Source organism: Octodon degus, unplaced genomic scaffold, assembly GCF_000260255.1.
Source record: "Octodon degus isolate 3935 unplaced genomic scaffold, OctDeg1.0 scaffold00013, whole genome shotgun sequence".
Lineage (NCBI taxonomy): Eukaryota > Metazoa > Chordata > Mammalia > Rodentia > Octodontidae > Octodon > Octodon degus.
In genome coordinates this window covers 22,197,335-22,210,965 of record NW_004524589.1, presented here as the reverse complement: position 1 = coordinate 22,210,965, position 13,631 = coordinate 22,197,335, and the positions used below count along the sequence as shown (strand labels likewise).

The following is a 13,631-nucleotide window of genomic DNA, read 5'->3' as shown; positions in this document are numbered from 1 at the left end:
TATTTATTGATTCACCCAGAGTGATATAAACAGGAAAAGCAAGTTTCAAAAGTTTTAATCTAGTAAAACTTTTGTTAGAACATCTATTCTTCCCACTAGGTTGGTGTGTATTTATGGATACTCTAAGCTTTTAGCGACAGTTTCTTTACTCGAGGAGATATATATTATTTGCATAGGTTAATTTTTACTTTTCATTGGTTATACAGATGAATGGATTTGATTTGGGCTGATTCATACATAGACATTGCAGACTTTGATCATTTCATCCTCAAACACCCCTCCTCTGGCCCCATATTACACCCTAGCTTCACATTTTTGCGGGGAGGGTGTTTCAATATAAACAAGTACATAAACAAAATATGAGTACATTTTAATAAACAAAATTAACAGACTATCACATTTAAAACGATGTTTCTTATTTAGATGGATGCTGGTTGGAGGTATAATGGAGATGGCGAAGGTGTGAAGACAGCTGAAAACAGCTCAGTCAGCCTCCCTGCCCTAAAGGCTGACACCAGCCAGCTTGGTTCAAGCTTGCCCAGTGAGAGGGAGGCAGTTACAGGAGAAGGTGTGGTGAGGTTGCCCGCTTCTACATCCACCCTCTCATCTCTTTCCCAAGACCTGGCTGCCCCTTCTAAAGACACGCTCTCTTTGACATCCGGGCCAAATTTAATGTCTGAATTTGAAGAAGGCAAACGCTCATCACACAGAGAGACCTCAGAGTCCCAGGTGAGATACTGCAGTTAACATACCTAAGCAGTTTTTTTAATAGGTCTTGAAGGAAATAGGAGTCTTCCAACTCTGAGTGTGTAGATCTGGATAATTCCAATCTCTATGGAGCCTTGAGGGACCACTTTTCTCAGGGCTGGTCTGGTAAACATTGTATTTCTGTAGTTTCAGATGTAGAAGTCACTGGAAAATTTTAATGCAGATCTAGTATGTGGGTAATCATAGTCTCTTCCTGGGAAGTAGCCACAGTGAAACACTGATGCACATGATAAGTGCTAATCGCTAGGGACAGCACTTCATTCTCTATCATCTTAACCTTCAGTGATGTTGGATTCTAGTTTATAGTTTACAATGATTAGACTTTTAATGTGTACCCTATCCCTTAATGACACTATGTAGGCTTAATTACAGTATGCCAGTTCTGAATCCTTCTCATTTAGAGTCCTCAAGAATATACCATGTGATGATGAACAAGACTTTCATAATTTGTCCTAATTTAGAATCCTAACAGATGACTTTTAGTAGAATGGTTAGGTAATAAATATTCTTTTAACCTGTAAGTAAAACATATAGAAAGTTTTTTTTTTATTGGAAACTTTTTTTTTCTTTAAGAAAAACCTCTATTAAGCAATTCAGTAATTGTATGAACCCCTTTTGTGTGAAAGAGATTGTGGCTTTTGGAGTTGGTCTAGAATTTATTTAGAGTGTTTGTTTTCCAAGGCAAAAGTCATGTACTGTATTTAACTTGGGAACAGTTGTTTGAATGAAATAATTTTGTGTAAAAGTGTAAAATTTTAGAGTAAACTTTTTGTTTAACTTTCCTGTGATTGTGAGGTACTACCAGTGTGTGAGGAAACTGGCGAGTGCAGGAAAGTATGAGTAACAATCTCTGTTGAGTCCACTTACAGGTAGTTGTTTCTAGCATCTGGATTTTTTTGAGTTAGTCCTATGCACATCTACAAACATATATGTAGAAACAATTTCTTCAGCTTGCCGAAATCATTGGTTGGTATTTTGTTACATTTTTAAAGAATTGGAAAGTTATAATTAGTATTACAAGGTTCAGTAGATGAGAACAAAAGCCTGTACCGCAGAGTATAAATTAATAGTAGATGAATAGTAAAAACAGAGGCAATGTGTCCTTATTCTGTGGGCTTTTGTACTTACCTTTACCATTTCAAATAATAAATTCAACAAAACAGTCTGTAAATGCATTGCTTGCCAGGGATGGGGTTACTCTTGGGGAGGCAGCTTCTCAGTTACAGCCATGGGTCAAGGAAAAAACAAGGCATGCAGAGTGCTCGTGTGTCTCAGCCTGTTGCAGATCCGAGGAGCCCAAATTAACATCCTGTCATATTTTTATCATGAATGGATTCTTGCCTGTTTGTGACCAGACTTGAAATGGTATTGCACCCAGTGAAAACTAGGCTTCATTTGACTATTGGAGCTATTGGAATTCTTGAACACTGTGTACCTATCTCTGACCTATCTCTGAGGCTTGCACTGTCCGTTTCTGTGCTAGTAGGATATTCCCTGTGCAGCTTACTGATGAGAGAGAAAGAGGAAGCAGGGGGAAGGGGGGGGGGAGAGAGACAGAGAGAGAGTGATAGAGAGTGATTTGGGGATATGAATGCATAAAACAACAGATGAGCAATAGGTAAGGAACACTGGGTAGCATTTATCCAATTTAGCCAAACTCTCCTTCAAATTTTAAGTCAGCTGTGGTGAACCTATGGCATGTGTATTCAGTGGGCTATTTGTTATCATTGAAAGCTCTAAAACAGTTGCCATCACTGCTCTTGGTGTTCAGAGAACAGGAGAATCAAAAATACGGTAGAATATTTAGATGTCTTGATAGCTTTGTAACATAGTATTTTTCTTTTTCTTTTTTTTTTTTTAACATAGTATTTTTCTGGTCTTTTTCTTTACTGTCATGTGGGGCTGGCCAAATAGCTCAGCTGATTAAAGCGCCTTCAAGCAGGTGCATGGACTGGGGTTTGATCCTGGGGCCTGCCATCCTGGCCCTGCCCCTGGAGCGCGCTGAGACAGTGATTGAGACTGAGCATGGTGGTGCACGCCTATAATCCCAGCTCTTGGGAGGCTGTAAACAGGTGGATCACTATGAGTCCAATCTAGTAGTGAGACTCTGAATACCCTGTAGACTCTTCCCTAAAAAATACAAAATAAGAGAAAAAATAAAGAAATATTTGGGGCCTGCCAGTTAGCTCAGTTGTTTAAGCTTATGCAAATGCAGTCAGACGCAGGATACCTAGGTTCTGTCCTCAGCTCCTCATGTCTTACCAGACCCACCCTTAAGGCAGTCTGAGCCAGCCCCCCCCCCAAAAAAAAAGTCCTTCTCAACTTTTGGGGCTTTGCTGGCTAGTTCAGTTGTTTAAAACACCACTTGAGTAAGTAGGACTGGCCTGCACATAGGACCTTGGTTATTTCCCAGCTCCAGAAGCTATACCAGACCTGCCCTTAAGGCAGCCTGAAGTAGGGAAAAAACCCAAAAAAATGTCCTCCTCTTTACTGTTGTGTACTTTTGTGCTTGCTTCGGCAGCACATATACTGTTGTGTACTTTTGATGGTAATGTCCTTGCATTTTTTCCCTCTAGAATGTCTCGATGTTATTCCTACCATCCCACTGTCACTACTCTAACTCAGGTTCTTTCCCTATCAAGACGAACACTTTGCAAATAGTCACAGATGTTTGCACGTGCTACACAAGACTGACATCTGTTTAGTGTAGCCTGATGTCTGGTTAGGCCCAGTCATTTCTTTGCTCCAGAGGCTCTGGTGGCGCCCTGTGATCAATGGAAGGGCACTGATGCGCCTCATGGCTGGCCTGCAACAACCCCGTAATAGTGTTGAAGTGCCTACCATTGCCAGCCAGCCTTCTCAGGAAGTTATCTGAATTTATCCTCCTAGCACCCCTGTGTTGTCAGCACCATCATTGTTATTCCTGTTTTGCAAAGGTGAACATTTGGGTGTGGAATGGCCACGTTCCTTGCTCAAGCATGCAGAGCACCAAGTGGCAGTGGTGGGATTAGAACTCAGGCAGTTTGGCTCAAGATTGCCCACACCGTGGTATGTCACAGGAGAGAGAGAGAGAAGTGATTCAGCTACACAAGCTGGCTTTTTCCTTGGGCACATCATGTATATTTGTTCTTATTCCTTCATTTGACGGTACTTCTTGCATAGCTGCCATTTGAAGTCCTAAGGTTCCTTCAGCGCCCAGGAGGGCCACTTCTTTCATGAATCAAGATATGACATCACTAGTTGAACTTAAACAATACGCCTTGGAAAGTTTCATTTGCTAAAGTCTTTCCTGTTTCATGTAGTGCCATGTTTCCCTTCACTGATACTCTTTGTACCTTCCATAGCCTTTACATATCCTTGGCAACTGATGTCCGCCAGAACTGCACTCCTGGCCTTAATTATGAGGCTGAAGTATAAACTTGACTTGGGAGGCAATTTGAAGTCCTAATTGGTTCTTTAGTATTGGAATTTCAAGATTAGAATATGTTTTAGGAATGTAAGCCTTGCAGTGCTTCACAGAATTATTTTAAGTAAGTGAAGTCTGAAGCTGCACAGAATTAGGAGCCTTTCACAGCATCCTGGGAATAAGATGGTTTGTGTCATAGACAAGAAGAAGCATAATGAAGGGAATCACTTAATATGGCTTCACTTATAGTCTGCCCTCAGGAACTTCCTTCCCCTGCTCATTGCTGAGCCGGGATTTTGTTGCCCTTCTCTCCCTTCTCTTTGCTTCTCTCCTTATGGTTTTTGAATTTCACCCCCTGCTTCCTTTGCCAATCTAGGCTGCCACGGCAGTTCTGGGGGTGACCCAAGGAAGGGGAGGGAGTGTGGCTCTGAGTGCTTGCTCTCCTCTCAGCTGCCCTGCAGATGTGGCATTCGTGATTTTCCTGAAATTGGTCTTGCTTGTGGGTTTCCATTTTCTTTCCTGGTACAGAGCCCCCTGCTTTCAAATCCCACACAAATCCCCCCTCCAGAACATCTGCCCCACACTATTTAAAGCAGTAACCAAAAGTACGATTGGTGCATGTGGCGGGAAGAAAGCTGCTTCTGTGTCCGTTTCCTGACCCATGCTTGAGAGTGCCACTTTTAAATAGCCAGAGCCTCCCATCTCCTACCTTTGCGCCTTGATAGTTTCTTTCACTAACGCTGCTCTTCATAGGGTGGGAAGCAAGCCTGTCTCTCTCCCAGTTAGCACAGTGCGCCTGGGACTGTAAAAAGCCCCTAAATGCTGACTGAGTCCTCTTGGCTTTGGAGCTAAGTATGTGAGAGTCAAATAGTATTCTGTTTAGTTGATCTGAAAACTGCTTAACCAGCATGTAAATCATGTTTAATGTTGTTTCCATGGGAAAAAGGAAAATAATTACTGAACAACAGCCATGTGCCTTGGCACCTCTTAAATGTTTCATTTAATCCTCTCAGTAACCTACCAAGTGGGTGGTATTATCCCTGTACTGTGAAATAGTTGGGATTGGATAGCTTTGTGACTTGCCCCAGGCTGGTGAAATGCCTAGGCCACAAATTCTCTTGACTCTTTTCTTTCTTTCTTTTCTTTCTTCCTTTCTTTCTGTCTGTCTCTGTCTCTGTCTCTGTCTCTGTCTCTGTCTCTGTCTCTGTCTCTGTCTCTTGTCTCTGTCTCTGTCTCTGTCTCTGTCTGTCTCTGTCTCTGTCTCTGTGCTGGGATTATAGGCATGCGCCACTATGCCCGGTCTTGGTGGCCAGCTCTGTGTGCCCAGGGGTGCGACTGGCAAGGCATGTGGTGCTGGGGATCAAACCCCAATCCCTGCGCTTTCCTAGATAGGCGCTTAGTCCATTGAGCTAGCCCACCAGCCCAACGTTTTTTTTTTTTTTTTTTGGAAGTATGATATATTTAAATTTGAGGACTGCCTTATGTATTGCTAAGATGTCAAGTGTTAATTTATTTTAACTTTAATGTATTTTTTAGAATTTTAGAGCCAGTAGGCATTACAATATCTTTTGGTCTATGAAGACCATTCTTGAAATCATTCTGTGAGAATGTGGTATATATTTATTGAAAGTTACCAGAACTAAATCTATTTCTGATATGTACAATTTAGCATGTACAAAGTAGATTTAAAATGTACTAAGTGTTACCAATAATTTTAAAATGGGGTGTGATACAGTAATTAGTATGTTTTGTAACTAGATTTTTGGCAGCTGTGGAGAGGGTGTACAAAAGGGAGAGAAGAGGGAAAAGAAATTCGAAAATTAGGAGGCGACTGTAGGAAATTAGGAGAAATGGTGTCGGAACTCAGATGGTCACATGAGCGAAGGTGGGATGACTCAGGATGGATTTATAGACTGTGAATGCAGCAACACTAAATGCATATGTGTGTAGTGGAAAGCGGGGGTGGGAATTATTGTGTGAAGGTTGGAGAGCAAGTAGTGGAGGAAGAAAGAAAGGCACTCAGGAAAAATTTGGTTTTTAACTTAGGCAATTGGGCAGGTGGTGGTGCAATTTACAAAGGTGTAAAAAATAAGATGGAAAAGCAGGTTTGAGGAGGGAGGTGATGAATTTACTTTTGGAAATTAATTCAAATTAATTGAATTCCTGGGCATGAAGGTGGTTGCTAAAGAAATCATGTAGTCAAAGCAGTTGGAGACTGACTGGGGAAGAACAAAAGGAGAAAGAAGCAGAACACATGAATGAAAATGAGAACTAACATGAGAAATAAGGTGGGGGAGGCAAGAGAAAGCAGGAGAACAGGTGACTTGGACAGCTGACTCCCCAATGTGGGCATAGTCAGCCGTGCCTAGTAAGGTGAAGACTAAGGATGGACTTGGTAGGCAGAAGAGGAACTTGGGAGGGTCTTGTCAAGGGTAAGGGCGGAAACATCACCTGCCTCTCTGGAATGAAGAATGTAACAGAGGAAAGATTTAGATGAATCTTGAGTGACAGAAGATAGCTCTAGTGTTAGTTGAGGACCATGATTTAAGGGGCACTTACTTCAAGCTTGCCTTAGTCTTCTGTCATGATAACAAATATGTGAGGTCTGTGACTTAAAGGGAACAAAGATTTACTTTGCTCATGGTTTCATAGTTTTCAGGGCCTGATTGCTTGACCCTGTAATTGGGACCTGTGATGAGGCAGAACATCATGGTGGAGAGCAGAGACTATGGCAGCCAAAGAACACAGAGATGAGGGCCAGGGTCTCAATGTCTCCTTCAGGGGAAGTCCCCCTCACCTAGCATTTTTCAGCTGAGCTCCTCCCTGCCCTACCCCACCAAAGGTCGCATCACCTCTCCTCAGAACCAGATGCTGGTGACCAGTCCTTTAAAGCACCAGGCCATGCAGACATTCCAAAGCCAACTATAGCAGTGTTCTCATCCCATGACACTGACACTAAAGAACCAGGTAGATAGCATTTCATAGATGGTCTGTTTGCTTTGTTATTCCTGACTTTATCAATCAAATCTACCTTTAACCCGCTGAGAAATTAGGACAATAATGTCTTCACAGAAACTTCCAAAAATTAAATACTTGGGAGTTAACCTTACAAAAGAAGTGGAAGACCTTTATGAGGAAGACTATAGACCTCTGAAAAAGAAGATTGAAGAGATCATCAGAAAATGAAAAAGATATTGTGTTCCTGGATGGTCAGCAACAATGCTGTCAAAATGACCACACTACAGAAACTGGCATACAGATTTAATGTGTCCCAATCAAGATACCAGCAGCATACCAGCAAGATACTCACAATACTAAGAAAAATTATCCTAAAATTCATATGGAACCAACAATAGCAAGAGAGACCTAGAACAGCAGAAGTAATCCTGGACAAGAGCAAAGCTAGAGGCAACATATTCTTGGATTTCAAGTTCTATTACTAAGCTACAGTGATAGAAGCAGTTTGGAATTGCCACAAGAACAGCCACAGGGGTCAGTGGAACAGAACAGAGGATGTAGAAACAGCCCAGGCACTGTCAGCCATCTGGTCTTTGACAAAGGGACCAAAACACACAGGAGGAAAGACAGGCTTTCTAACCAGTGGTGCTGGGAAAACTGGCTATCTACATGTGAAGTTGAATCTAGATCCATATCTCTCCCTACTTTTATACTAAAGTAAAATAAAAATGAATCAAAGATCTAAATGTTAAAACATTTAGTCTGCAGGAATAGGGAAGAAATACACATAGCAAAGGACTCTCTGAAGAGAACTCTGTGTATAGGAAATTACAAGGTCTGCAATTGGGATCATATCAAGTTAAAAGCCCTCTTTGAGGGAGGAATGGGCCAATGGAGTGCAGAGACACAAAGGCCAAAAAGGTTTTCCTGCTACTCCTCAGACAGAGGACTAATAGCTAGAGTATATAAAGAAATGAAATAAAAATTAGGTCACCTAAAGTAAATATCTAATTAAGAAATGAGCAACTGAAATGAATACTTTTCAGAATTACAAATGGGCGGGGGCCAGGCATGGCAGCGGTGGCTGAGGGCGTCCTGGCGACGCGACGAGAGGAGCCGGCCAGAGGTACCGAATCTGCTGCCGGCGTGGAGGAAGATGACGCAGCCGCCACCAGTGAAGACTATAAGCTCCTGGAAAACATGAATAAGTTAACCAGCTTGACGTATGTGGAAATGAAAGATATTGCTATAAACATTAGTAGAAACTTGAAGGACTTAAACCAGAAGTATGCTAGACTACAGCCTTCCCTGGATCAGATAAATGTGTAATTGAGGAACAGGTAGCAGCACTTGAGCAGGTGGCCTACAAGCTGGGTGCATATTCAAAAAAACTGGAAGCCAAGTATAAGAAGCTGGAGAAGCGGTGAAAAACATTCCTACAGCATAAGGCCCTTTTGAATATGGAAGAATATTTTATAGCATCTGAATTCTGAGGCTGATGAAATACCAAAGTTCCTCAAAAGGAAACCTCGCTGGTCACGTCGGGAGCATCTCAATGTTGAATAAGCTTGAGGACAGTGGATACTCCTGGACCTTCTTTGAGGCAATATCTGCCAGAAATTCACACTTACAACTCCTTGTTACCTGAATGCTTCATCATCCATTCAATACAGACACTCTCTGGAAGTTCAGAATAAACCTGGGCTTTCCAGTAGAAGCGAATGAGAGGACCTATGAGGACCTATGTCTCTGGCAGTGCTTATTATTTTCTTAAGTGGCTGGTTTTGGAGTTACTGTGTAAACGTTTTTTTTTTTTTTTTTTTTTTTAATAGTACTGTTATTAAGGAGTGTAAATTAAAAAAGGAAAACAAAAAAAAGAATTACAAATGGGCAATAAATACAAGAAAAAATATTCAACAACTCTGGCTGTTACAGAAATGCAAATTAGGAAGACACTGAGATTCCACCTTACATGACAAAGAATGACCATCCATCAGGAAATCTAATGACAACAAATTCCGGCAGGGCTCTGGGCCAAAAGGAACCCTTTTACGTTATTGGTAGGAATGAAAACTAGTACAATTACTGTGGAAATCATGCTTTGCTACTTTGTTTTTCTTTCTCAAAAATCTAAAAATAGAAATGTGCTTTGATCCAACTATTCCCGTTTTAAGTTTTCCTGGAAAAATTAAAGACATTATATTACAGTGATACATGCAGACATGTTTAGACAGCACAACTCATAATAGCTAAATCTTGGAAGTCATCTATATGTGCATAAAACAAATGAACGGATAAAGGAAATACAGTATTTATGCACAGTGGAGTACTACTCAATCATAAAGAAGGTTTAATTCAAGTTATTGATAGAAAAATGGTTGTATCTGAATGCATTGTTAAATGAAATCAGACATACAAACTTAAAGAATTGTGTTTACTGATAAAAGCTTTAAGTCTTTCTATAAAACCAATTCTACCTTTATTGTTACCTTTATTCAATAAGCTTCTTAAATTAAAAAAAGAGAATATTTTCTGACTTGTCAGTACATAAAATTGACCCTGTTTCTCACTATTTCACATCTCTGGTGACATGAGAATCCCAATTCATCAGAATTAGGGAAAATAACTCTTTTTGTCAGAACTCTAGCTGAGCTTTGCTTGTTTTTAAAAATTTAGTCTTATTCTTCTGCTTCATCAGTTTGACAGCTGGTGAGGCGATCCGCTTGCAGTGTGTACTTCTGTTCACATTGTGCCTAATTTCAGAGAAGTTGTTTTTATTTTAAATGTCAGGATGCTGACAGATATTTTCTCTGTTATTTTCTCATGCTTGGCATAGACAACTGAAACTACTTGGACAGTTCATTTCTCAGTCATCAAGAAGCTAGGTTCCCCCAGTACTTTAAATTCTTGTTCTAGCCAGTTAGAAAGGTAATCATCTCCCTCTTTGGAGCTTCGATTCTTATAGAATGCACACTTGCCCTGTATTGCAGAGAAAAGTAAGGAAGAAGAAGTGCTGCCTGCAGTCATCACTGAGTAGTTCAGGATCTGAGGACTCCCAGGCATCCTCTGACCACCAGTGTTCCGCAGTGATGCCCGGGGTGGTGGCCACCCAGGTGGGCCCCGTGGCACTGGTGCCCAAGCTGTAACCATCCACTTGAATCTTTCCTATATATTGAGTAAGGGGGAGGGGATAGTCTGAATCAGATTGTTTTTTTTTTTTTTTTTAAACAAAAGAAAAACCTTGAAAGCATAGGCAGAAGGCCGTACCTAGGCCAGCTGGTTATTGATAGAAATGTGCCTGTCATTGCCTACCTGGCCCCCTTTTTCCTAGACTCTCCCAAGGACCAGTGTAAGAGCCTGCCAGGCTATAGCCACAGTGAGGCTGACTCCCTCTCAAGGCTTGCCGAGAGGTGGTCATCTGTCCTTTTATTTGGCATGTTCAAACAGAGATTTTTCTATTTTGAAGGCAAGACCAGTCTTTTGTTAGATAATTCTTTTGATCTAATATAATTATGAGACTCTTCCCTATACTCATTCTCCTTTATTTTATATTGTGTAGAAAAGGATAATGCTTGCTGTTTCCCACAGAATATTTATATTCTTTGAGATTATTAAAACTCCATACTGTCTTTTATTCTTCAAGCTAAAAAACCTCAATTAGTATTTTGAATATCTAACCCATCATTTATTTCTCTGTCCATACATAATAATAGATCCTGTACTTTAATTGGCTTTAAGTCAGGTTTTTGCTTTTTCTTTTTGGTAAGTGTGGTGAAGATGACCACTTTTTTTCATTGAGTCGCCCCTTATTTAAGAATACAGTGGTTTTGGTTTTGGAGTAGAACTACCTAGTAATTTTTCTATTTTTAGTAAAGTTCTATTATATTCAGATTTGTGTCTGCCATGCAGATTATTGGTGAATGGTCAGACTACTTCTGGAGTGCTTGGTTTTACCACTTGACAAAGGGCTTTTTTCAGAAAGATTTCCATGCTGTTGGCTACATCACTGTCTTGCCTTCAAACACTTGAGCACCACTGCAGAGTCAGTAGTTACGTCCTGAGAACGAGGACCTTGCCTTGCTCCCTTTAGTTCCCCAGCAGTGCGTATTGGGGGTTGTACAGACCAGATGCACGTTGAGTGTGCGCCGGACAGCTAGCGAGTGAGCGGCACTGCGCTGCTTCTGCACTGCCGCGGGCCGCAGCAGGCTCCTCTTGCTTTATTTGGCACTTCCCTGGCTTTTTCCTACTTCATATGTGTTATCCCAAGTTTTCTCAGAATATGTCACTCATTTTAAATGTGTTTTAGGGTTGGAAAAACGTGGGCAGAAAGCTTTATGACTTTCCCAGCTGGTCCTCATTTAGAGTTTAGCTGCCAAGGGAAAATGAAGAATTGGTAGGCCATGCTCTGGAAGGTAAAGAAACTTTGAGAAGTTTTTTGTTTGCTTTTGAGACAGGGTCTTACTATATAGTTCAGGCTGGTCCTATACTTGGGGCAGTCCTCCTGCCTCAGCTTCCTGAATGAGACTATAGGTGAGTTTATTATTATTTTTTAATAGGTAGCTCCTAAGTTCTTTATGAGACACAGAACTAAAAGACTAGTCTGGTAAGTGCACTTTGAGTGTTAAGTATGTTAAAATCTATGTTTGTTGCTTTCCTAAAATAAAGCAACATATATTTTGAATGATGTGGTTTTCATAAACATAATTTTTTGTAAAACAAATTTTGGTGTAGAAAATGAATTTAAGAAAGTCTGAGAAGATGAAGGATTATCTTTTCATGTAGCATACTAATGTGGGGGGGACTAGTGTTCTGCCTTTTGTCCCAGCAAGTCATGTTCTGTAGCTCAGCACGTTTTCACAGGGACCCTCCGTCATGTGAGGGGGGTGGTTGCTCGCAGGGCTTATGAGCCTGTATTTGCAGCCAGTGTGACTTTACCACTGGGTCCTCCTGTGGCAGTTGGATAAGTGAAGACTCATTGTCAAGTTGGAGATGCCGAAGGGATGGGCCGGAGGCAGGGGTCTGCCAGCCTTCAGTGGCCACTGCTGGTAGCGGATTATGGAAACCACTTGCAGTTATTCAGTTAAATATACTCAGTGTTGCTGGTAGGTTTTTATTTTCTTTTAAAAATATGTTGCCATTTTAAAGTGATTTCATTCACTATAGTCCATTCCTAGGTAGCAAGTAAATAAATTAGACATGATTATATGGTGGACAGAAGCCTACGCTTTATAACATTGGCTAACAGATTGGTATTTTAATGACAAAATTTTTTCTCATTTGTTGATAGATTTCTCTTACTTTATGAGAGAAACATAAACTTGTGAACATGCATATGTACATACATAGATCCAGGTTTTAGCAAACCCAGGGAAGAAAGAATGCAGCTTCTGGTCTATCATGAACAAGCCAAGCGTCCTTTGCACGCAGCTTCCCACCTTTCATGGATAGACTTTCCTCCAGTGGGTGCCAGGACACCCGATACTGACGGTTCATGTTTTGTTTTCAGGATCAGTTCAGTGATATGAGAATCAGCATAAACCAGACGCCTGGGAACAGCCTTGACTTTGGGTTTACAATAAAATGGGATTATTCCGGGATCTTCGTAGCATCAGTTGAAGCAGGTAAAACAGACTTAACCCCATGGAACTATCTTGTGTGTTACCTGCGCTTCAGGAGAAAAAATACAGGCATTAGTCTATTTGGTGTAGGAAGAGAAAAATGTATGAAAAATGCATTAGTAAGTGGAAGAGAGGCAGCCTCTTCCTTGAGACTACTAGTAGAGGTTGCAAATTATATTCTTGTTCCTTCCCTAGTTCATTTCAGTTTTGATGATATTTAACTTTGTGATTTTATAAGAATTTGTCAAAATTTTAGCTGAAGTTTCGTAAATGCTAACAAAGAGTATTTAATGAGAGATTCAGAATGAAATTTCCATGGTCATATGTGTTTTGTGGTACGTAAAGACATGGTGTATAATAAACCAATATAGATGGGTTTCTGGGATTTTGGGGGGAATACTGGGGATTGAACCCAGTGCATCACGTATGCTCTGCCACTGAGCTAAATCTTCAGCCTAACATGTTTTTTGAGCATTCTATGTAGCTATTGCTCATGGGGTCTTCTGGATGCTATAGTACTTTTGTAAAAGGTTTAGAGCCAAGGGTTGAGCCAAGCCCAGCTCAAAAACTGCACAGTGCTAGAAGACCTAAAATTAAAACAATCTAAAATTAAGAGAAATTTGTTATTTTCCTATTTTTATATAGAAAGTTGCATGTTAACATAGGTTATTCTTTTTTTAATTTCAAGATTACTTCAATTGGATAGTAGTATTTTTGTTACAGAGGTAATAGTCTGAGATTATGTTTTCTTCTTCCACCTGCCAAAGTGCATTGGATTTGCTCAGTTAAAGTACAATATATTGTATTTCACATTTTCAGCTTAAAAATAATGAAGAATTTTCTTTGTCCTTAGGAGGTTAATGGATTTTCCTGAATAGTTG

General features: G+C 40.6%; 1 protein-coding gene and 1 pseudogene across 17 annotated transcripts in view; both read left to right on the top strand.

The window, feature by feature from the left end:
- Lmo7 (LIM domain 7) overlaps nucleotides 1-13,631 on the top strand; it is a 147,812-nt gene that overhangs the window by 112,862 nt on the left and 21,319 nt on the right. For all 17 annotated transcript variants that reach the window (XM_004626284.2, XM_023709612.1, XM_023709610.1 and 14 more), the window contains 2 exons: nucleotides 424-729; nucleotides 12,639-12,753. In XM_004626284.2, coding sequence (XP_004626341.1) covers nucleotides 424-729; nucleotides 12,639-12,753 — 421 coding nt within the window. The remainder of the gene's footprint in view (nucleotides 1-423; nucleotides 730-12,638; nucleotides 12,754-13,631) is intronic.
- Nucleotides 8,204-8,674, top strand: LOC111815232 (annotated as a pseudogene).